Source organism: Anastrepha obliqua, chromosome 5 (assembly GCF_027943255.1).
Source record: "Anastrepha obliqua isolate idAnaObli1 chromosome 5, idAnaObli1_1.0, whole genome shotgun sequence".
NCBI lineage: Eukaryota > Metazoa > Arthropoda > Insecta > Diptera > Tephritidae > Anastrepha > Anastrepha obliqua.
In genome coordinates, this window is record NC_072896.1 from 20,644,819 (window position 1) to 20,669,550 (window position 24,732).

A 24,732-nucleotide genomic window follows, 5' to 3' on the forward strand; every position below is an offset into this window, starting at 1 on the left:
ATGCAGGAGTCTGATTACCTATTTACCTTAAACTCTTCAGATTCATGAAACCACAGTGGCCCTATACTAAAACCTAGAGCTCTAGGAATCGATGAGAATTTATGGTTAGATATGATTCATGAGCGAAAAATATTTTAACTATATAAATAAATATTTAATAAAAATAAGAAAGTAAATAAATAAAAAATAAAAAAAATTTAAAAAAATTAATACAACTAAAAAATTTTTTTTTAATACACCCACTAGGCAGTAACCGCGATATTTCGAAACATTGTTTTTATGGTGTGATTTGGAATGGATTTGGATGGATTTACTCGGAAAATGTCGTAAATACTTAAAAATAAATAAATTGAAAATAACTTTTCCTTGACCCATAAAAATAGACCTTGATCAAAAAGTCCTCGGAATATATTCAGAAAATTCAAAATACCAGTTTATTTCTCAAAAGTGATATTATCGTCTTCAAAGTACTCTCAAAACATTTCTAGGACTCTAATTTGGGTATAGCCATCAGAGCAGGTGTCCGCTGTAGCCGAATGGGTTGGTGGGTGACTACCATTCGTGCGAAGATTCGAATCTTCGTGCATGAAACAACAAAATGATAGAAAAGGTTTTTTCTAATAGCTATCACCTCTCGGCAGTCAATGGCAAACCTCCGAGAGTATTTCTAGCATGAAAAGGATCGTAATAAAAAATATCTGCCGTTCGGAGTCGGCTTAAAACTGTACGTTCTGGACGAGCTCGGCCGAACACCTAACAGAAGTGAACGCGTCAATTACTTATTTCTTTTTTTATTTATTACTAGGTTGGGTTCCTAGGCATGAGGGAAATGTAATGGAAAGAAAGTGGGAGGAGAAGAAATCCGTTGAACACTGGCGAATATCTATCAGTCAGCGGCAAGTGAAATAATTCCCAACGCCGAACAGAGGAATTTCAGATAAGCTACTTTCTCTCAGCAGAGTAGTCTTAAGACTTTCAACTGATTACTTTACAGGCCACTGTAGCCTGTAGGCTAAACAAAATAGGTCCCACTGAGACCATCATCAGTCTATTCTGTCAAATGGGCACTGAAAATTCAGCACACTTTCTTTGTGAATGTCCATCACCAAGTATAAAAAGGCTACACCACATAAAACCTAGAATGTGCTTTTACCTGATCTTACCGAGCCTTAATGCGCCACTACATTCAATTACAGAAAATAAGAAAAACAAATAATACACTAATGAAAATGATCTGTTTGCATGTCTATTCATAAAGGGCAACCCTACCTACCAGCAGTGCCTAGGAATTTATATTTAATAAAACCTGCTAAAACTCAATGCGCGAATTAGTTGCAAAACACCAATACGTGCGCACACCTTGAACTTGATGTGAGAAAAGAATTATGTAAATTCAATATTTCGATTACAAATAAAATTTTCAGTATCATTGCGAAAAGGAAACAGCGTGGATGTGTAATGTACACAAACAAAAAACATTGGCGTACACATACATTAAAAATTTACTTCTAAACGACGGCTGCCCTGCAGGGAAAAGCCAAGTTAGTATGGAAACATTCTATACTAAGCGAAATAGCTGTCTGGAGCAATTTTTCTTCTAAAATACCTGCATATTATTCTCTTCAGTTGCCTTATAATGTAAAGGGTTTTCAAATAACAGGCGTTATTTTGAATAGCCCGCTATTTCGATAGAAGTCACTTTTGAAGCTGTCATTTTTTGATATTTGACAAGTAGAAACTACGCCATTAATAAAAATGGAACGATACACGCTTAAACAACGCTCTGAAATTATTAAAATTCTCTATAAAAATGGTTCGTAAAACTTGAACATTTTTGGGTCATAGGGAAGCACCTTGTCGGACCGCAATACAGAAATTGGTGAAAAAATTCGAGCTGTTGGGACAAATTAGTAATGTGAAGAATAAAACCCGTGCATGTCACTGAGAACAGCCGAAAATATTGCTGTTGTTGCCGAAAGTGTTGAAGAAAACCCAGGTTTTCGTCATTCTTTACAATTAGGCATTCCACAAACGTCATTACACCGTATTTTGCATAAAGATTTGGGTATTAAGGCTTATAAAGCCAGGTTAACACAAAAACTCAAGACGGCTGATTGATTCGTTGAAATGCATGAAACTGATCCGGAATTCCATCGAAAAATCATCTTGAGGAATCATGATGAGGCCCATTTCCACCTCGATGGCCTCAAGCACAATGGTCGGATCTGGGGCTCAGAAAATCCAAGAGTTTTTGTTGAAAAGCCTCTCCATCCTCAACGTATGCCTGTTTGGTGCGGTTTATGGTCCGACGAAGGCACTAGACCTTACTTTTTCGAAGGTGAAGCTGGACCAACAGTTACGGTGAATGGATTGCGTTGACGAGAGATAATTTACGAAATAAATTATTTTTATACGCGGAAAATAACTTTTTTGGACACCCTATGCTTCCGATATCTGAGAGAGGCATAAAGCGGATGAAGAAAAGCTTAACATATTTGAGAGAAAAATTCTACGCTGCATCCTCGGACCGGTGCGTTAACTATCACCTACGCTGCAAACATTAATGCCTAGCTGAACTAAACGACTTCCAAATCGCCGACTACATCAAGCTTCAGCGTCTGAAGTAGGCTGGACGTGTTCTGAGGATGGACCACAACGAAATTGCAAAAAATATATACAATACTAATCGGGGTCTGCCGTAATAACGAGTACAATTTGATGATGAAAAAATAAAAATAAAGTGGAATACCCTGGCACTTTATTTTTATTTTTTCATCATCAAATTGTACTCGTTATTACGGCAGACCCCTTTTTGTGGATTTTCATCCCGCCATTCAAATAATAGTGGGAACTATTTGAAAAGAAATGTAGACAGTTCGAGTCAACCCGACCTATCAGCCGTAATGTTAATGCAGAAGCATCCAACCTTAGGAAAATTATTCTACAGTCTGCTAATGAATCTATACCAAAACCTTTTAATAATAAAAAACAAAGATCAGTGCCGTGGTGGAATCATAACTTAGGTAAATTAAAAGCTGAGAAAAACAGGCGGTTTCATATATTCAGATCGAACATGACTGAACTAAATTTAATTGAGTATAAAAAAGCAAAATCTGCCTTTAAACGAGAAATTAAAACCTCCAAACAATGTTCGATACAAAAGTTTACAGCAGAAATTAGTCCTAGCACCCCCACAAAGAAAATTTGGATGACTATACGACGCTTTTGTGGATACAAACTCCCCCACGGTATACATTGCCTACAGTCCCTAAACAATCCCAATCAATCTCACACAGATCCAAAAGATATCGCTAATGAGCTGGCTAAATACTGGAGCAATTCAGCTTCGGACCAAAATTTTCCAAGTAGCTTTCAAAACAGGAAAAGAGCGACCTTACAATCTCAAGTGTATGCACAACCCTGTAGAGATGCGAATATATTAGAACAAGATATAAATCATCTGGAAATGATATCTGCACTAACTAAGCTAAAAGGGAAAACTCCAGGCTTAGATAGGATAACATATCCAATGATGCGAAACTCTCCTGAAATTTTTAAAAAGCGCCTTTTAAATTTATTCAACGCGATTCTTCATAACAAAATTATCCCGCAGTCCTTCAAACACAGCATTATTATACCAATACCAAAACCAAAGTCAGATAAAACGCAAGCAAAATCATACAGACCGATATCTTTAAACATATGCTTCGCTAAGGTTCTAGAAAGGATAATAGCAAATCGGCTATGGTGGTTTGTAACAAAAAACAAATTATTGAATAGCCGACAAATGGGTTTCAAGAGAGGAAAATCTACAGCAGATAGTCTACTACTGTTAGACTATCTAGCTGCAGCCAAGCTCTCATCAAAAAGCCATTTAACAATTATTTCTCTTGACTTTGAAAAGGCGTATGATAAAATAGGCATACACACGGTAGTTGACCAACTCGTAAAATGGAAGGTTGGCCCCAAAATCACCAATTATATTATCAATTTTATGTCAAATCGTAAGTTTATGGTACGAATAAATAACCATTTCTCTGATTTCTGGTCAACAGACAATGGTATCCCCCAAGGATCCCCTTTATCTGTCATTGTGTTCTTGATTGCGTATGAAAAACTATGCTCTGTAATATCATTCCATAAAGAAATTGACTTTTGCGCCTACGCAGATGACTTTAACATTATTATTAAATCAAATAAAGAAAAGTGTCCAATAATTGACCTGAATAACCTTTTTCACGACATCTTAACTTGGTGCGATTACTCAGGAGCAAACTTATCACCAACAAAAAATCGGTACATTCATCTCTGTCGAAAGCACAATTGTCAATGTACTGTGCTTTCACGAAACATAAACCTCTTTCCCTGTGATGAGTTAAAAATTTTAGGAATCATTATCAATAAGAGATACAGATGGAACTCCCACATCGATCACCTAAGCACTTCCCTGGTCACACAATTAAACATTGTGAAATGTCTAGCCTCCCCAAAATTTCAATGCGACACTCAATCTATCTTAACAATTGTAAAAACATTATTTATACCCAAAATCAGTTATGGCATTTTTCTTTACGGATATGCTCCTAACTATCTCATAAACAAAATCAAGTCATTACTTAACGCTGCAATAAGAACCGCGTTGGGAGCCCTGCGCTCTACACCAATCGCAAATTTATTTTTTGAATCAAAAATACTGAATTTCGAAAATCAAAGAGACCTAACAACTGCTAAACTATTTAAAGCTCTCATAACAAAGCAAGACAACCCGCTTTACAATATCGTCAATAACCTAAAGAAGAGGACAACCACCCTTAAAATACAGCCTGCTATAAGCAGAACAACAGTACTTTGCTCAGCAGTAGGTATACTTTTAAAGCCAACTAAATACGATATTCATATCCATCCCCCATGGTCCTTTAACCCAAAAGCAATTGACACTTCATTGCATATCTTCAACAAGAACAACACAAATCCGATTCAATATCATGCAATGTTCAACGAAGTTAAAAATAAATACTCCAACTATACTTTTATTTATACTGATGGGTCAAAGATAAACCAAAATATATCATATAGCATAACCCTAGAAAATGAAATTATAAAAATATCAATTATTCCATATTATAGTTCTATATATTCAGCCGAAATTATTGCCATATCTGAAGCAATAAACTTAGTAAAGCACAAGAGAAAAAAGGTTGCTATATGCTCAGACTCACTCTCCTCTCTTAATTCCATAGCCAATATAAATAACAGCGACTATTACCCAAACAAAATCAGACACATTATCACACAACACTACCCAAAAATTATTTTAATATGGGTGCCTGGGCACAATAATATTGTTGGGAACAGCCTCGCTGACCAATCCGCGAAACAAGCTCATCGAAGCCCAGTAACTAGCACAGACAATTTCAACTTACTCGATATTAAAAATCATATTAAACAACATTTCTACAACAAACAACTCCTTGAATGGAATCTAACCAATGACTGGTATAAAAACGTTAACGACACAAAGACCAATATAACAGATTTTCTACAAAAAACTAATAAAAAACCTTCACGACTAGACATTATAAAATTCGAACGCCTTAGGTTAGGACACACGAAAATAACACATGGCCATCTTATGAATAACACAAACCCATTATATTGTACTTGCAACACAGATATCTTAGTCACAGTAACTCATCTTCTACTGAGTTGCCCCCTGTATGCTACCTGTAGAGAACAAATATTCACTAACACAAACCCAATTTCACACCTCTCAGTCCCTTCTCCTGAGTCAATATCCCTAATAACAAAATTCCTCAAAAGAACCAATCTTTACCATAAGATTTAAAATAAAATTGTACCTACTAAGTTTAAGAATGGAAGTATGCATATGTATATAAAATTATCGAGCTTAAGGCCTCGCTGCTATAGCTCCTAACTTAAAATAGCTTATAAGATTTATGTTGTAAGCTAATTTTATATAAAAAAATAAAAAAATAGTGCAAAACAAAAAAGGGCTACTCAAGGAAAACCTGGATTGACTCCAAGACTTTGGACTGAAAAATTGGAGTGACCCTGCAAAGGATAGATATTCTTGGTCGAAGCTATTGGGAGAGGTTCAGATTCAACACGAGCCATCAGGCCAACAATAATAATGAATTTATTTATGTTGCTTAAATTTTATTTATCGATTAGTTTTTAAAGAATTTCGTCTAATTTGTTTAGGTTTTGCTTATACTGTAAGTTTGAACCTGAAGGAAAAGTCATTTAATTTGAAGAAAAATTATATTCTCTATATGCTTTTAATACAAGGAAAATTGAATACTGAAGGTGACGTCTTCTCAAAACAGTTACTTTATTTTTCGCGATTTTGGCAAGTCTAACGTCAGGTCCTTTGCCAATACAAAACAAACGAACAAAACAAACAAAAGAAGGAGAAATTAGCTGTTTGAGAAAATTTTGTGAATGGCTTGGTGATATTCTGATTTGCGAGACTTAAACTAAGTAAACTAACGGAAGCGAAGTGCCCCGTGTTAAATTGTGAAAGCACAAATTAATACGAGTATAAAGCCTCCAAATACAGTTTTTTGCGTTTTTATGCGGAAGACGTCGTGGCATGAATATGTATGTGTGTGTGCATATAATTTCCTGTGTTTGATTGTTTCCATTGCTTTCGCCTACTCTTCTTCACAAACCAATAATAGATAGAGCTGGTTGAGCTGAAAAGTAAATAAGCATTATTCTAAGTCACAACTAGTATTTTTTCCTGCAGGGTAAGCGACGTATATTTATGTGTGTACATATGGACACATATTCATATACACACTGATGGTTTACACAAACAAATTTATGAATTTCTTTTTTACTAACTAATAGGCCCTATTAATTGAAATACAACACTCTATGGAAAAGAAAAGGTAAGGAGGAGCGATAATGGTCGAGTTTCCGTAGATGTGTGTATGTATATGTATGTATATGTGCATATATGCATACATAGACAGGACGCAACTACTGATAGCACAACAACATTTTGAACAGTATTTACTATTTTTCTTCATTTTCAATATTTTATATTTTTGTATAAAAGAATAGGTAATTTTTCATCAAAAACCATATAAATTCAAATTCCAGAGCCTTAAAAAAAATTTTTTTAATTCCACAAACTTTTCAAGACAACTCCACGGCTTCAATTAGAATTTCTAGAAAGGTTTTTGGTAAGTAGTTTGATAACTCAATAAATTTTTGATTAAATAAAATTAACTTCATTAAAAAAGTATTATAATAACGGACTTAACTTGTAACAGAACTTATGGTAGGACTAAGTATAATAAAATGCAAGTTTGGAGTTACTTAAAAGTCTTATTGATTTTTTATAATTTTTTCCCTTGAAGGCGATTCGCATTTTCTCCATATAAAAAAATGTCGTGAACTAGTGAAATGTATATCTGGTTCAAAACTGATATGATTTAGACTATTTTGAATCATTTTCTTGCTCATGCTGCGAGTGGCTACTACTGTTTTGAGAGTTAAAAATTTAGTCAAAATTAAGTTGGGAAGTCATGTACATTAATTAAGGAAATAACATAAAAATTGAAATTTTGTCCGCCCGTTCCAAGAATCGAACATAGCGTCCTCTCTTAAAGGTACGCCAACTCTCTATTCTACCGGACTATAGGGCAGCCACTTTGCAATTCGGTTATGGAAAATTTCATGAAAAGGATATTGTCCTATAAGCGTGGTCGTGGGGGTCATTTGTCTGATGTTATTTACCACTATTAATGGCATACCTTCCTCTTTATAATGAAATAAGCATCCCATCATTTATATTAAAAAAATAGTATTTTTCTTTGAATATCAAAATAACACCTCTTATTGGAAAACCCTTTAGAAAAGAGCGAAGAAGGAACCAGATTTAGTAATGATTGCAAACTCATTGACAGCGCACCAGTTCGGTACTAGTTAGTTGATTTCTCTACAGGGGAATTGCAGCAGTTTTATTTATGTACATTATACATAACGACGTACGTATGTGTGTAAAATTGTAAGTGCTGGTGTTGATAAGTGAAATTGTATAGAAAATAGTTTGTTATGAAATAAGTAAACGTACAGATGAAAAAAAAAAATGGAAAATTCATAAAATACCGAAACTAAAAATAAAAATACACACAACTACACAAAATGAACATTAAAACACATTAAACTAAATAAGTTTGTCATTATGGGCTAATTGATGGAAATAGATTATAAAGGGTTTTCCAATCAGAGGTGTTATTTTGTTATTTAAAGAAAAATGTTATTTTTTAATATAAATGGTCGGATGTTTATTTCATTATAAAGAGGAAGGTATGCCGTTAATAGTGGATAATAACACCAAAGGTCAATGTTTTCGTTGCTTGTGTGGCACGTAGCGCCGTCTTGTTGAAAATAAACGTTGTCCAGATTAATACCATCCAATTCCGGTCATAAAAAAGCGTTAATCATCTCTAATCTAATCTAAATAACACTTGTTATTGGAAAACCCTTTACTAGGTAGTTCAATGAGTTTTGCGGTTCGATAGGAAAAACACAATTTTATGATTTGAAATACACTTTATTACTCGGTATAGTCCCCTGAACATTAATACACTTGTTCGAACGAGATTCCAATTTATGAATTCTATCCCTGAAGTGAGATTATGCAAGAGCTGCAAAATACATTTCCACAGCTGTTATGACCTTCTCATTTAATAAAAAGGGCTTTCCACGCATGAATTTTTTATGTCAGGAAACAGATAGAAGTCGCTAGGGGCCAAATCTAGTGAATGCGATGGGTGCCCCCACAATTCGAATTTTAATTCATGGATTTTAGCCATGACACGATGCATTGTGCTGTTGCAAAGAATTTTTTTCTTTTGCAAACTAGGTATTTTTTCACGAACTTTTTACTTCAACTGGTCTCAAAGGTTACAAAAATATTCGAAATTTATAGTTTTACAAGCTTGCAAGTAATCCACAAACAAAATTCCTTTCGCATCACAAGAAACTGATGTTAATACCTTCTCGGTCGATCTTTGTATACGAACTCATTTCGGAGCCGAAGAACCAGGTTCACACCACTCTTTAGCCTTTTGTGTTTATTTAGAATCATGAGGATAGAGTCAAGTCTTATCCAAATTGATGAATCGATGCACAAAATCTACTTTATCCTTTCGAAATCGCTCTAAATGTTGCGGAGAAGGTCGCATTCGAATGTGTTTTTTTCCATTGCTAGCGAATGCGGCACCCATTGTGCACACAGCTTTCTGAAGCTCAATACTTCTGTCAAAATATTGCTTATACTGCCCAATAAGATGCCTAGGGTTTCTACTAAACCTCTTCCAGTCGATCGACGATTTTTCCATACGATATCTTGGACTTTTTCTACGATTTCCGGTATTGTTCCTTTTTTTGGACGTGCTTGACGTGGATCGTCTTCAAGGCTTGTACACGACCACGTTTAAATTCAGCAACCTACCTTTCCACTGTACCAATTGATGGCGAAAAGTCCTTATACACTTTCAAATTTCGTTCAAAAATTTCCTTTGATTTTAAGCCTTTCAAACATAAAACAACTAAATCACTGCAGGATACTTGATTTTTTCCATTGTAGAAAATCCTGTGGCACGTCCATGCTAAATGAATGAATTGACAGATTGAAGTGAAACTTCACTGGCGTGCATATGAAGAGTCAACCAACATAACAAAGTAAAATTTAAACTAATAGCAAGGCGAATTTATTAAAGCTGGTATCGGTAAATCCATACTTTGCTAATACTTTAGTTTGACAATCAAACGTACAAAACATTATTGTTGGTCTAGTGCCACTACCTTTAATGAATGTGCCTTGGCTAATAGAAACGTGCTCGCATATCGAACCGCAAAACTTATTGAACAACCTAGTACACCCCACGACAAAATGATAGCAATTCAGCACTTCGAGCAGTTTTGATACTTTTTGTTTTTCTTTTTAAATGTTCATTATTTTTGTACAAAAGCATGGATCCAAGTTTAAAACTTAATATAAAATTAAAAAAATTACACAAACTTTTCATACCAATTCCATGGCATTTCATTAGAATTTCTAGAAAGATTTTTAATATGCACTTTTATAATTTAATACATTTTAGTATAACAAAGTGCAAGTTTGAAGTTGTGGGAAAATTTCTTTGTTTTTTCCTTGTAATTTACTCCACATAACGAATGGCCGACACAGTTTTTTAGCACACAAAATTTCGACACAGACAAGTTTAAAGATCCGACAAAAGAGTTATATTTGATTACAAAAATCGATAAGACAAAATCCGCTGTTTCGGTTGACACGTCGGTTATCGCAAACTAAACAGCAACATTTTTGCTGCAGTTAAACCGATCGATGAAATAAAAATTAGTAATTTTAATTAAAACGATGAAATTACATTATTAAAATGCTACAGGGTGGCTGATGAAAGCCGCTATCAAAAAAAAATTGAATAACTTTTTTTCTTTTTAAGTTATCTGTTCCATTTTTGTTTTAATTTGCAGATTAATCTTTAAAATTTATTAAAATGGATAACTGGGACACGCAAACAAGAATTTGGATAGTCCGCCGCTATCACGCACTGGAGTCCGTAGTTTTGGTACAGAGAGAGTACAGGCGGATGTTTGGCGGCGATCCCCCGAGCAGATGGACCATAATGAGACTGGTGAATAATTTTGCTGAGCAAGGAACAGTCGCAAGAAGGCCTTATCATCGAAACCCACCAGTTCGGACGGAGGAAACGATCGCTGCTGTAGCTGCAGCTATACAAAGCAATCCAAGGGTTTCAACAAGAAGCTTATCTGCTCAACTTGGTGTCAGCCGACAGTCTTTGCAAACAATAATGCACAAAGATTTAAACTTATTTCCCTACAAAATTCAAATGGTTAACAAACTGAATGCAGCAGACTTGCCGATTCGCTTGGAATTTTGCCAGAAGATCCTGCAAATGGTGGAAGAAGACCAAAACATGTTAAACTGCCTTTTCATGTCTGATGAGGCCCATTTCGATTTAAACGGCAATGTGAACAAACAAAATTGTCGAATATGGAGTACTTCTAACCCACAGATACTCCACGAGACGGAATTGCATCCTCTTCGCGTGACAATGTGGTGTGCGGTTTCTTCACCGTTAGGGTTACTGGAGACCGTTATTTGAAAATGCTGAAAGAATTTTTCTATCCAGAACTACGCCGAAAGAGAATTCCTTTCAACTCTGTGTGGTTTCAACAAGATGGGGCAACGTCTCACATAGCCCAGACTGTTATGACAGAGTTGCGACGAAAATTTCCCAATAAACTGATTTCAAGAAACTCCGAATTACGTTGGCCCCCCAGGTCGCCTGACCTTACTGCACCTGACTTTTTCTTGTGGGGTTTATGTAAACAAGAAGTTTATAAAACAAAGCCAACAAATTTGGATGAACTAAAACAATCCATTCGGGCAACAATTGCGGCTATTCCTGTCGCAACTCTCAAAGCAGCAATGAACAACTTTTTACTAAGATGCCGCACTTGTGTCAACGAGCATGGGGGGTATTTAAATTCAATTATTTTTAAAACTAGTTAAGCTACATTTAATAAAATTTAATGACCTTCAACTTGAAAAAAAGAAAAATGAATTTCATACACTAAAAAAGAAGTTATTTGAGTTTCTTAATGTAGCAAAATTCATCAGCCACCCTGTATTAATTATTTGGCTTGCGATTCATCGCGTGGAAAGGAGGCCATGAGCTCTCGAACAGTCTCTGTAGTGCAGATCTTTCCAGAAGAAAAAGAAAAAAATAATCGAAAAACCCAGCAAAACTTCTAATTTTCACGGTCAGTGGATATTTTATTTTCATTTCAATTTTAAAAATGAAATAAATGGACTAAAAAAAATGCGAAATTCAAAATAGTTGCACAAAGTGTGTTTTCTATACACTTACCTAGAGTATAAAATATATTCACGCATAAATTTTTAACGTTTATTTTTTCCAACGCTAAATTACAATTTGGCTTTCTGCTTTATATAAATTGCAGTGATCTGCTTTTGATGCGATGCTTTTTCTGCTAGCAAATCGCTGATGATAAACATTTTTCCAGCAGAAGATGGATTGGGATGCATAGTCGTATATCAAAAGTAAAAAAAAAGTATTATGCAGTTAAAAGAAAATCTGCGCCTGAATATTTGAAAAAGTCTGCATTAAAAAATATAAAACAAATCTTAAAGGAAGACATTTAAATGGTCATGAATTAACAATTTCTAATCTAGAAATTTTTTCACCCAACATAATGGTAATAATTTTGATGAACCATTTACTATAAATAATCTCTGACTCATAGAGTTCTAATACTCATAAATAAGTGGTTCTATTGCAACCGCCAAATTCTGACATTTAATCTCGCTTATGGAAAATTTTATTCACATAATTGAATTTTATATTTAATTTGGTATATAAATTTGGGTATTTTAGTTATGGTAAAAGAATTTTAATTGCATTAATAAAAACTCTCCCGAGTGAATAGAGAAGCGGGAAGAAAGTAAGAATAACGAAGCTTCCATGCTGGGCATAAACTAGGCATATTGCATAGAAAATAAGTACCAATGAAGTAAAAGTTATGAGGCATTGCTTTTGTATTTTATTTTATTTTTTTTTTTTATGAAATTAAATTTTTCACTATTTAATCAGAAGATAATTGCGATTGGTTCCTTGCATCTTAAGTGAGTTTATTGAAGAAGGGAAGTGTGATATGCAAATTATATTACATAAAGTAGGGTTCCATTTCTACTGTATGTACTGTATGAAGTGCATGAGAACCCCCGGACTAAATAATGAATTTATTTTTTCGACATGTAAGTCTCTTCACTATTTTTCACTAGAAAAGGCAAATAAAAAACAATAAACAAACCAGAAATAAAAATATTCGATTTGTCAAACACAGTAAACACATAATTTTATTACCGGATATTAATACATACATACACCCGTTCACAGCTAATTAAAAGCGCGCTAATTCGAACAGTTTTGACTACCTTCCTTTTTTATTTTTTTTTTAAGGTTTATTAATTTTTTATAAAAAAAAAACTGTTTATGACACAACAAAATAATATCATATAATTAAATAAAAATTTCCAGCTTGATACAAGGTTTATAAAATTACGAAACAGTTTCATTAAAATTTAAAACTTTCTATTCAGTCCGTGCGCTGGTCGTCCTGAAGTCTTTAACACCGACGCCTTGCTCGAACTCGTGAAAGCTGAGCCAAATTTGACGATATGATATGATAACTCAGAGGTTAAATCCATCACATGGAACAGTTCACAGGCACCTGGTTCAGTTGGGAAAGGTATCAAAGCTGGAAATATTAGTTCCGCATAGACTTTTCGTCGCCAACCTTCAGCAGAGAGTGAATGTGTGTTGCAACGGCTTGAAAATGAAAGTTTTTTGAACCGTATCGTTACTGGTGATAAAAAATGGGTCCCTTACAATAATCTTGTTCGCAAACGCCAATAGTTAGATAAAGATGAAACACCAGAACCGACCCCTAGAGATGGCCTTCACCCCAAGAAGATTCTCCTATCTATTTGGTGGGATATGGTCGGTATTGTTTACTATGAACTTCTGAAACCAAACCAGACTATAACTGCTTATTAATATTCCCATCAGCTATCAAACCTGACTGAGGCGCTTAAAAAAAGCCGACAGTCTTCAGTGAATAGACGCAAAGTTTTGTTTCACCACGACAACGCAAGACCTCATACGGCAAGGCAAACATTAGGCAAGCTGAACGAGCTCGGATGGGAGCTAGTGCCGCATCCACCATACTCTCCGGATATTGCATCTTGTGATTATTACCTTTCCCGTGGACTTCAATCCCATATGAAAAACAAGAACTACTCCTCAAAAGAAGCTATAAAAAGGGATATCGAAGCGTGTTTTGACTCCTAGGACAAACATTTTTTTGAGCAGGGAATTAAAAGTTTGCCTAAATGTTGGAAATACATTGTAAATAATGAAGGAAAATATATTATTGACTAATAAATACTTTAAACATCTTTTTTATTAATTTTAAAACCACCTTTAAAAAACGCACGAACTTATGGACTGACCTGCTATAATAAAATGCAAGTTTGAAGTAACACAAAATTCTCGTTGATTTTTAATAAATTTCTTGTCAATAGGTGTTGTGCATTTTCTCTATATAAAAAAAAACATTGTGCGCGCTGAAAATATCGTGTTTCTAATTAGCTGGCATTTGAGGAACAACATCAAGACGCATGCCACAAATAAGAGGAGGAGCTCGGTCAAACACCCCAAAAGGGTATACGTGCCAACTCTTGGCAGGTTTCATAAAAAAAGAAATGTAAATTAAATACTTTTTTTTGTGAAATTTCTGAATTTCTTCTTATGGACTAAGTATGTCTCTTTTGTTGTTTTTATTAATATATATACAATATATAATTAGCTGCCAACGGGTGTATATAACTTTTATATGAAACACTTTATAACTCTTTCTTAAGAAAACCTTAAAATATTTATACACTTCAAAGCGAAAAACAAAATGTTCGCAACCAAAACTCACTTTTTTCTCAATCGAATTGAAACATTGGTTCTTTATCACTGTACGTCTTTTATTTATAATATTTATTAACACGAAAACAAAGTAGACAAAAATATATTTATAAAGAAAAAATTAACACGGAATGTATCGTAATGCAGCTGACCTTGACCGAATCAGCGTCGCGACTTCGTAGTCTAATTGCGTAGACCACTTAATTAGTTGACGAGGCGTATGAGTAACATACAACGTTCATTGTACCCAAACCACAAATACACACAAGTACGATCGTAAGTGCACGTATATAAGCACATACATACATATGTATATGATTTCTCTGTTATCACGCTTATAATATCCTGCAAGCCCGTTTATGCTTCAAAACCGTACGCGTACCGTTCACCGCACCACATCTTTCGCCGTGCACGAGTGAGCAACTAAATAAATGAAAGCATTCGCCTGTCGTTAACAGCAGCAACAACCTGCAGGCAATAATGCTGCCGACGTCAACACACAAGCCGCACTTACATATGCATGCATGTATGTCGTACTAACAGTGGCAGTAGCAGCATCAAAAGCTGTGAACAGTGCTGCGAGATCAATTAACAATAATAACAACAATCCTCGGTGAGTATACATGTGCATGTGTGTGTATGTACGTATAAAAGGTAGTCGCGAGTCCTCGCTCAAATGTTTACGCTGGAAAACAACGAATTGATAATCTATGCCATGTGAATTCTTTGCTGCTGCGCCGAGTGCTGTTGTGGTCGTGCTTCTAGTAAGAGAATAGTACAGATATACATACATGCACAGTATGTGTTGAGTTCATCACACTAACTGTGTATCATACTATAAGTCATACTCTACAACGCTCAATCAACGCATACTAGCAATTGACTCCGTATTTGATCGATAGCCGATTTTCATTCGAAATGGACTCAAGTAGGCAGCTCTGATGGCAGACGCAGCGCTTGCGGTACATTCTCGTAAACATTTTTATTACTCGTACTTATTTGTGCGGTGGTGTCTGCAGAGCAGATCATTGGGTAATGTTTTTCAATAGCTGCTGCTGCTGCTGTTGCTGATAAGTAAACGCGCTCACCTCACTTGACCCTACAAACACCCGCCCGCGCAATAAAAAATATAAAACGGCAACAAAAATAAATAAGCACATGGAATATAATCAAATAATCAGCAACAACAAAGCCAAACAGGATGGTTGGCTGACAGACAATGGCAGTGGCTATAGTAGCAGCAGAGACAACACAAAAAATCAAAAGGCTATAAAATTTGTGTACCAACTAGAAGTATAAATACTAATTCTGTTTTTTCATTACTCTGCATTTGTTTTTTTTTTCTATTTATTTACACAATAATTGCTCAAAGTTCGATTCACTGCGCGATTCACTGATTTGGTGAAGAGTCACTGATACCGTCGATATGTTTGTATTAGTATCACATTCAGATTGTTATGTGAGGCTTAGGTAATATATGCACAAGTAGCAAGATTAAATAGGCTGATCATTCCACAAACAAATAAAAAATGTGTACATATGTAAATACAAAATAAAGAGAAAATTTAAACTATTACAGAGTAAACGATGCACATACACTAATGTACATGCACATACGACCGTATTAATTTATAAGAGAATAAAAAGTTCGTCCTGAGGCTAAAGTATTTTTGTAAGGTAATTTGGAAAAAAAACAATTTTTCTGGCCAGACATAGGAGTGTCTTTTGCACATTTTTGGTCATATCTGCGGCATTTACATTCAGATTTTAAAGTATGATATGATACGGTATGTCTGTGATTAACGCAAAAGTTGTGAACACCAAATTTTTCTTCGACAATTTACCGGTAAAGGCAAGTACTAACATCACAGTCGTGAAATTTCGCCAGCAACATTGAGATCAAACTTATGAGCTTCACCCCAGAAGCAATTGGTAAATTTGGTAAGAAAAATGTTTTTGAACAAATTAATGCGCATACATATTTATTGACACAATATATTGGGCATGAGAATAAGTTTATGTCCTTTCTTCACCAAAATTACGAATTATTTAAACAATTAAATAAAACACGATATTTTGTGGAGTATGCGCCATTGGAAGCTATAAATTTACTTCACCTTTCAGGCAGCATACGGATTCCTCAGGCGAAAAATTCGAGTTCTTTTGACTTGATCCATTCATTGATAGTTTCAGATGGTTTAAAGAGTTCATAATAGATGGGTAACGACGTACTGTGTAGATTAACAAACGAGGAACTCATCCTTAGGCAAATCAAATGCAGAAAGTGGCGATGAATGGATCACACATTGAGAAAACCACCAGATAGCATCACGAGAATAGCACTGGACTGAAACCCGCGGTCGTCCAAAAAACACTTAGAGAAGGTCGATATTGCGGGAACTAGCAGATGCCGACATCATATGGGACGGTGCAAAAATAACAGCACAGAACCGTGCACGATGGAAGAGTCCTGTCGAGGACCTATGCTCCCGAGAGGAGTGAACAAGGAAAAAAAAATATTTTAATTTATTTTCTATAAATATACAAACTTCTAACCTACTCTAGGATTTTTACTGTTGTGTCAAATTGAAGTTTTTTTGCCTTGGACGGATGCGTGTTAACCTACTTTTGAAAAAACATAGACGGATATATATTTTGTCGGAAGGATATTACTTAGAAGCAACATATATTTATGTAGGAAAAAGGATCGTAAAATTTAAATAATTTAAACAAAGTCAGCTTTCCAAGTATTTGAACACAATTCTATGTTTACTTACCTCTACAATTGTTACTAAATTTTAAAATTATTTATACAAATACACTTTAAAGCGGATCCAGGTTTTTTCCCCGTAAGAGGCTCGTAAGCTCTAATGAAGCTAATCCCACGCGAATTCAGTTTGTCAGTCTGCTTTAAGAAAAGTTTTATGTTTAAGTATTGGTTTTATGCCCACTTACTACGTATTTCAAAATCGAGTTTCCATATTTTATATATTTTCATTTATTATATTATTATTATTTTTTTTTCATTATTATATTTATTTATATATTTGTTTATTTTTCATTTACTTGAACATAAATTCATTGAATCATAAAGATTGTTGATAGGACAAACATAAAATTTAGTGCTTCAACAAGCGCACACACAGTTACACACAAAATATGATTTGGATTAGCTGGTGAAATGCAACAACAACATGTATGTACGAGTATATATGCCGTTTACACAAAAATCAACCAATTCACTGGCCGGTCTTGTGACCTACCTACGTACATACATACATATATACTTCATATGCCGCACATAATGGTTTGAAAAATTTGAAGCAGCGTGCAAAGAAATTGCGTTTTCAAAAGTCTTTAATTGAAGACAACATACGCCTACGTTCAAAATAATAGGAGCGCGATGAATTATCAAGTTTTAACTATTTTTCTGATTCAATTCAATATTTTAAGGTTTTGATGAAAATTTTTAGAAATTCTGACGAAAATATGTAGAAAATTGATTTGAAAATGGTATTTAGTAAAGAATGAACTATATTTAAAAAAAAAAATAGTTGAAATTAAAAAATAGTTAAGTAAGCCAAAACTTGCCAATGTGTGGTACCTTTAAAATAATTCTGGGAAGGGGTTGGAGTTGGTGCTAGTTAATTTTTTTTAAGTTTAGTGAGATTTAGTTGATTTTCTTGAAGAAATCGCTGTACTCACACACATAAACAAATTGTGACTACATACAATATTTTGTGCGAAAAAGCGATGCGGAACTTAATGCAAGATGATGGCGACATTTTTTTGTGGCATCTAATTTTTTTTTCTTTTGTATTTTTCAAAAAAATATATATAGTGCATTCTCCAACAAAATCTATATAAGCTCTAAAATCCCAAACTTGATACAAGACTCACAAAAATCTCAAAAATTTCTAAAAAATATACATAAAAATTCCAATTTTTATTCTGAATTTTCAAAATAATGCTGTGTATGCAGTTTTATAGGCCAATTAAAATTAGTTTCAAGTTTCGAGTGGCTCAAAATTCTGGTTCATTTTTAATTGTGTTTTTATTCGCTGAGGTTCTGAACATTTTCTTCCATACAAAAGGCTGCCGAGCATTTGCTTTATATGAAAGAAAATTCTCAAGTTCATATGCAAAACAAAAAAAAATTGTGAAAAATCAGCAAAATTTTTGAGCGACTAAGTAACTAAGTTTAACACTTTATCATACTAAAAATTAATGGTCTACGAAGAGAATTTGAAAAGTACGTGCAAATATAAGAACTGCCTATTTCTTCGGGGTAAACCTTTTTATTTTTCAACGTAGTCTTCTTTCAGGCTTATACACTTCATCTAACGCTGTTCTAGTTTGTTGATCGCTTCCGTATAATAGAATTCGGTCAAGTCTGAAAACTAGGTATCCTTTTCCGCAATCACCTCTTCGTTTGAATAAAATTTTTCCCCGCCAACCATTTCTTCAAATTAGGGAACAAATAGTAAGTCCAAGGGATATAAGGGAGCCAAATCTGGAGAATAGGAACGATGTGAAACGAGTGGGAACCAAGGCGAATTGAATAACTAAGGTGGCGCCTTTAAAAAACAGTTACTTTATTTTTCGCGATTTTGATAAGCCTGACGTCAGCTCTCTTCGCAATACAAATAAGCAAAAGTAGAAGAAATTACATGTTTGTGAAAATTCACTGAATGGCTTGGTAATATTGTGATTTGTGAGATTAAAACTAAACAAACTAATGCAAACGAAGTTCTCCGTGTTAAATTGTAACAGCACAAATGAATTTAAAGCCTTCAAATGCAGTTTTAAGCGTTTTTATGTGAAAGACACCGTGGCTAGAAAGTATGTGCGGGTGTGCATATTTTCTTGTGCTTGGTTGTTTCCATTGCTTTCGCCTACTCTTCCTCTTCACAAACCAGTTATTCCCCTTCCTGTTGTTTGTTTATTGATGGACTCTTGCGATACGGCGAATTTGGAAGGCGCAATCTATTTCTCTATCATTCTAGAGCGGCAACCCTATTTCCATTAATTTTGCGACCACAGCTGCTGAGGCGTGAGCTGGCGCGTTTTCGTGATGGAATATGAAAATCACTCGACTTCCTTGATTCAAAGGAATGTGAAACACAAGGAAATAGATCTCATTTTCCAAGAGATGCTACTAACTAAACATAATCGCGTGACGCGCCAGTAGTGCCATCTCTGTGACTCTGCACGGCCTTTTCAAACGACGCTCCTAAAAAACTGCATACCCAGTATTTTTTTGAAAATTCTGATTAAGGAATCGAAAATGCAATTTTTTTTAACTATTATGAGTTTTGAGAAGCCACAGGATTGCCAAAAAAATGCTACGAACTTGCAGCACGAAAGCAATCAACCTTATTTTGTCACTCCCAAGGAAGGAATGTAAAATATTGGTTGGAGTACTCACGGGGCATTGTCTCACTCCATATCACGCAACTAAAATGGGATTGGCGCAGAAAGACGCGTGTAACTTATGCGAAGAAGAATGGGGTACGTTAAAACACCTCCTTTGCCACTGTCATGCTCTAAGCAGAACTCGTTACAACCACCTGGGATCAGTATACTTTTCATCTCTGAAGGATATTGCTGGCAAAATTTTAAACTGTTTATTAAAACTCGCCAAGAAATGTATCACCAACTATATTTAACACTACTTCTACAACACTGGTAACACTACGCACGCTTGTGGTCTATGTGAGACCTATTCAGGTCAGCCAGATATGCATAACCTAACCTTTTGTACAAAGTTTGGAGCTTTGAAGCTTTGAGTTATATGGTTTTCGTTTGAGAATGCGCCATACTTTTATGAAAATATAAAAACATTAAACACAAAAAAGTTAAAGCTTGCTAATTCTTCGCGCTCCTATCATTTTGAACACAGGTGTATCTATTCATGTTTGTTTGTTTGTTTCTTATTTGCCTGTAGAAATGTATGCACTTAAGTATTATTTTTCCTTTTCTTATTGTTATTGTAATTTTTTTCTTTTCCTACTGTGTGACAAGTTAAATTCAATTGAGTTGCGTATTGGTAGAGCGCGTCACGCGTAAGGTCGCGCCTTTTGCGTAACTCGATTTCGTATCAGCAATCCACTGTATGTGCGTATATGCGCCTGCAATGACCGACCGGCAAGCGTTGCGCGCTCAAAGACGTTTCGCTTCAAAATGAAACGAAATTGCGAAATAATCACATTCAAAACTGGGAATAAAGTCGAAATGAAACTGTCGCAACGATTCACGTGTGTTCATGCCTGCTATACTCATACGCACACACACACCTCACATACATAATGATGTATTATCTATATTTGTGTGGATGTGTATTGTGGGTGGTTTGCTTTGGTGTGCGCCTAACAGGATGCCAGTGGAAAAGGCGTGAACGCCTCCTGTGGCGCAAACAATTGTTTTCAATTGAGCCTTGTTTTCCACTACGTTGGTTTTGTTGTTGTTACTCCTATGCTTTTTCCAGCTCTTGCTGCCACCACGACTGTTGTCCTTATAACAATTTGCAACAATAGTTGTCAATAAAAAACCGCTTTGATGGTATTGGGTAAAGAGATAAGAGAGCGTAAAGCTGCGCATTTGTTGATGCCATCTGTGACATTTACATTGTGGACAGGCAAACATACATACACACATGTGTGAATTACGTACATATGTATATATGTATGTGGCTTCATGTTTATGTGGTTCAGCTGATTCGGTGTCAGGACAATAGGCGCCTAATGAGTCCAATTTGTTTTACCGTTAGCCACCTGTTCGCTGAGTTAGCCATTGACAGTCAAGGATAGTTTGTCAATGTCATTGTCATTGTCGACTTTGCCATGAATACACCTGCAAGGGTGTTTGTTGTTACAATTCCACACTTCTCCTTTAACTGTCAGCCTATCCATAAGTATTTATTTATTTTTTGTTTTCGGTTTATCAACATATTTGTATGTATGTGCATCGGCACACGAGTTTATTTGCTCATGTTTCGCCTTCGATTCCGTGTATTAAATTTCGCATCGCTTTTTCGCACAAAACAAATTCTAAAATAAATGCACATATAAATGTACATACATATATAAGTACGCAGTATCAAATTGTTTGTATATGTGAGTACTGGAATTCCCTGTAGGAAATAGAATTAAATCTCACTAAACTTAAACAATAGAGTCAAAATAAACAAGACTGGCGTCATATAAATGTTTTTGATGGCGCCATCTTTTAATGAGTTAGTGCGTTGGAAGACATATCCTTAGTTGACTTCCAGTGAAAGCTTGGTGACATTCGGTTTAGGGGAAGCGAAGTTATTGCGTCTAAAGTGTCAGAATGTTTGTGTCATCGGTACAAAAATGAGTTTCGAACAAAGAGCTAATATCAAATTTTGTCGTTCCAACGACAGTCGGTTCTACGTAACCAGAACGACCCGATTTTATATCCAGCCAAGGACTGTCACTTCAGCAGCATTCCTCGTATATGCACGCGGAATGTTTATGCTGCTATAACAACAACAACATCAAATTTTGTTTTAAAATCGGTAAAACGTTTATCGAGACATTTGAATTGATGGAAAAAGTGTACGGCGATGCACGTAGGTAGATTTTGCATAATTAGGCGGCCAAAAAGATTTTTTCAATAGAATACATTTTAAATGAAAAGAATAATTAAATATAAGTATTTTCTGTTAAAATACATTAATTTACGACATTTACTTTTATTGGTAGGTACAAAAAATTTTTTGTAATGTACTTTACTAAAATGGTACAAAATTAAAGTTTAGGCTACTATCAAATAGGTCATTTATTTACAATAGGTTTACTTTAAATATAATATTGCAAGAGCTGACTTAATTTTTTCGATTTATAGGGCTTATAAAATAAAGAATAAAAACACTTAACATATTATATTACATCGCTTATTATCAAATTCAAAGTTACATAAATAATTAACACGAAAACTTATTTTAAATGAAAGATGTTTCTTCTGCTTCCGAGTCCGAGTCGTGCTGCTCACCACTATTATTTGGCTTAGCTGGAATAAGCATATTTATAGTTTCTTTTAAAAATGATTTCTCTGATTTTTTCTTAATCGATTTCATGCAGCTTAAGAGTGGGTCTGAAGTTAATAACAGTCTTTGATAGATGTCGCGATTGCACTCTTCTCTTGAAAACTTCCTAGCAAAATTTTGTCGGTACGACCGGAAATGTTTGTTGCGCGCTTCTGCTGCTTCTTCGGATAGCTGTCGTATTGGCAACAATGAATTTTCAATTATGCTGGCTCCGTGTAATAAAATCTTGTGCATAGTAGGAGTCATAGGATGCCATGCATATAACTTTATATATAATTTTGCAGTTTCTAAGGCATATGCATCGTATTTGGCAGTATCAATTTTGAGAGCTTCAAAGGGGGTGAGTGGAGGAATTGTCTCATTACTCTTAGAGTATGACTTTATGTATTTGCTAGCCCGTGTAGGTGAATAAGTTATGTCCTTAAGGACTTTAGAGGCATTTCTTTTTCCCTCAGTTTGTAAAATCACTTGCGCAGCATGAACAATCTCCTCAGGATTTACCAAACTACGTATTTCCTTAGTCTTCCTTCTCTTGCTTCGATCACTCGATTCAGAAAACGATGTACATGGACGACCTTGGCGATAAGATGAATCCATTGGTATTTCAAAAGTCCCTTCTAACCATGAATGATTATTTTTAAGGAATAGTTCTTTAGTTTTTCCTGCTCCTGACCATCTTTGTTTCATTTGTGATTTAAAATAGGAATATTTATGCTTTAAAGCTTTTTTACAATTTTCAAAAACTTTACAACACTCGAGAAGGTAATTTTCCAAAAAATCTAATTTTTTATCCAAGGTAGGTAAGTTTTGACCTTGCATCAGGTCAAATAAATATCTTCGCGTCACTTTCACACTAGAGGCGCTTGATGAACCTACGACAAAGAAAAACTTACTTTAAAAATAATGTGCTAATAACATAATTTTTTTAAGGTATTTCCTTTAAGTATTTGATTAACTAGTTTTTGTTAATAGGCGGGAGTTGGCGGCTAATTATAACTTTATATAATTGTTTAAACTATGCACAAATTATGAAATTAAAGAATATTACAGGGACGAACAGGGAAAATAGTGATAAACCCCTTTAAAATATTTAATTTACAAAAATCTAACTCAAAAAACGTGATCTTTTATAAAGATTCTAATATATACAAAACAATCTTAAAATTGGTGACTACTACATAACAAATGAAGATACATACCTGGATTATCGATATCCATCACAATGACTGTGAAAATAAATTTGCAAAAATAAATATTGACTTTGTAAAAATGTATCACGGAAAACGCCGAGAATTATATATGCACACTGTGAATGACAATTGAAATCCGACTACCTGTAATTCGGCGCGTGCGCTATTCTGAGAGCTGAAATTAATGGGGTGGGTTTCTAAGAAGTGTCAGGTAACAATGTGCATCAATAGTTTGTTCTTAAGTTGATTTATTTTTTTTAACTTTTGGCCGCCTAATTATGCAATGTCTACGTCTGTGCTATGATTATCTATCAGTAATCACCGAAAGCTCTATCGATATTGTTCGTAAATTTATCAAAAATGAACCGAAATCATCGTTGAAACTCATGGAATCGGAGTTGCATATCTCCAAAACATCGATTTATTATTTACATTTTAACTGATCATTTGAGCTTACGAAAGGTCTGTGCACGTTTCATTCCGCAAAAGTTAAGGAGGGAAACCAGTTTAGACTTCTCAAAAAATCGATTTTTTTTTATTGCATAAATTGTTAGTATAACTACTCCAGAATTTGTGGTAAAAATTTTAAAGCGAAATTGGCATTATTCCCGATTGTATGAGCACTTAAGTGACTGCCTGTCGGTTCCTCACCATAGCGCGCGTTAGTTAGAACGACGTTTTTCTCGAAACTACTTTTTTTCCAACTGGTGGGCACTCTAGCTGAAAAAGTTATAGACGGATCGTTATAAATTTTTTTCGGAGTATTCTTTATTCAATCCTAATCCATATGAACCTAATTTTGGGATTATATTATCATTGAAAAAAATTGTTTTAAGCAAAATAGATGAAAAAATATGGTATGAAAAAATTACTTTGTGTTCAAGCG

At 34.8% G+C, this 24,732-nt stretch overlaps 1 protein-coding gene across 5 annotated transcripts in view; it reads right to left on the reverse strand.

Annotated features, from left to right (window-relative positions):
* Nucleotides 1-20,753, reverse strand: part of LOC129247601 (adipokinetic hormone/corazonin-related peptide receptor variant I) — a 33,509-nt gene extending 12,756 nt beyond the window's left edge. The window contains exons 1-2 of one of the 5 annotated variants that reach the window (XM_054886786.1): nucleotides 20,599-20,753; nucleotides 17,363-17,490 (exon numbers count right to left, since the gene is read on the reverse strand). Coding sequence is in view for 2 of the 5 variants with exons in the window: in XM_054886782.1 (XP_054742757.1) it covers nucleotides 16,703-16,716 (14 nt within the window). In the remaining 3 variants the exon portion in view is untranslated. Of the gene's footprint in view, nucleotides 1-14,595; nucleotides 15,012-16,702; nucleotides 16,824-17,362; nucleotides 17,491-20,598 lie in introns of those variants that run through there. The other 4 variants (XM_054886785.1, XM_054886782.1, XM_054886781.1 and 1 more) reach the window with 4 other exon arrangements.
* Nucleotides 20,754-24,732: the final 3,979 nt, after the last annotated feature.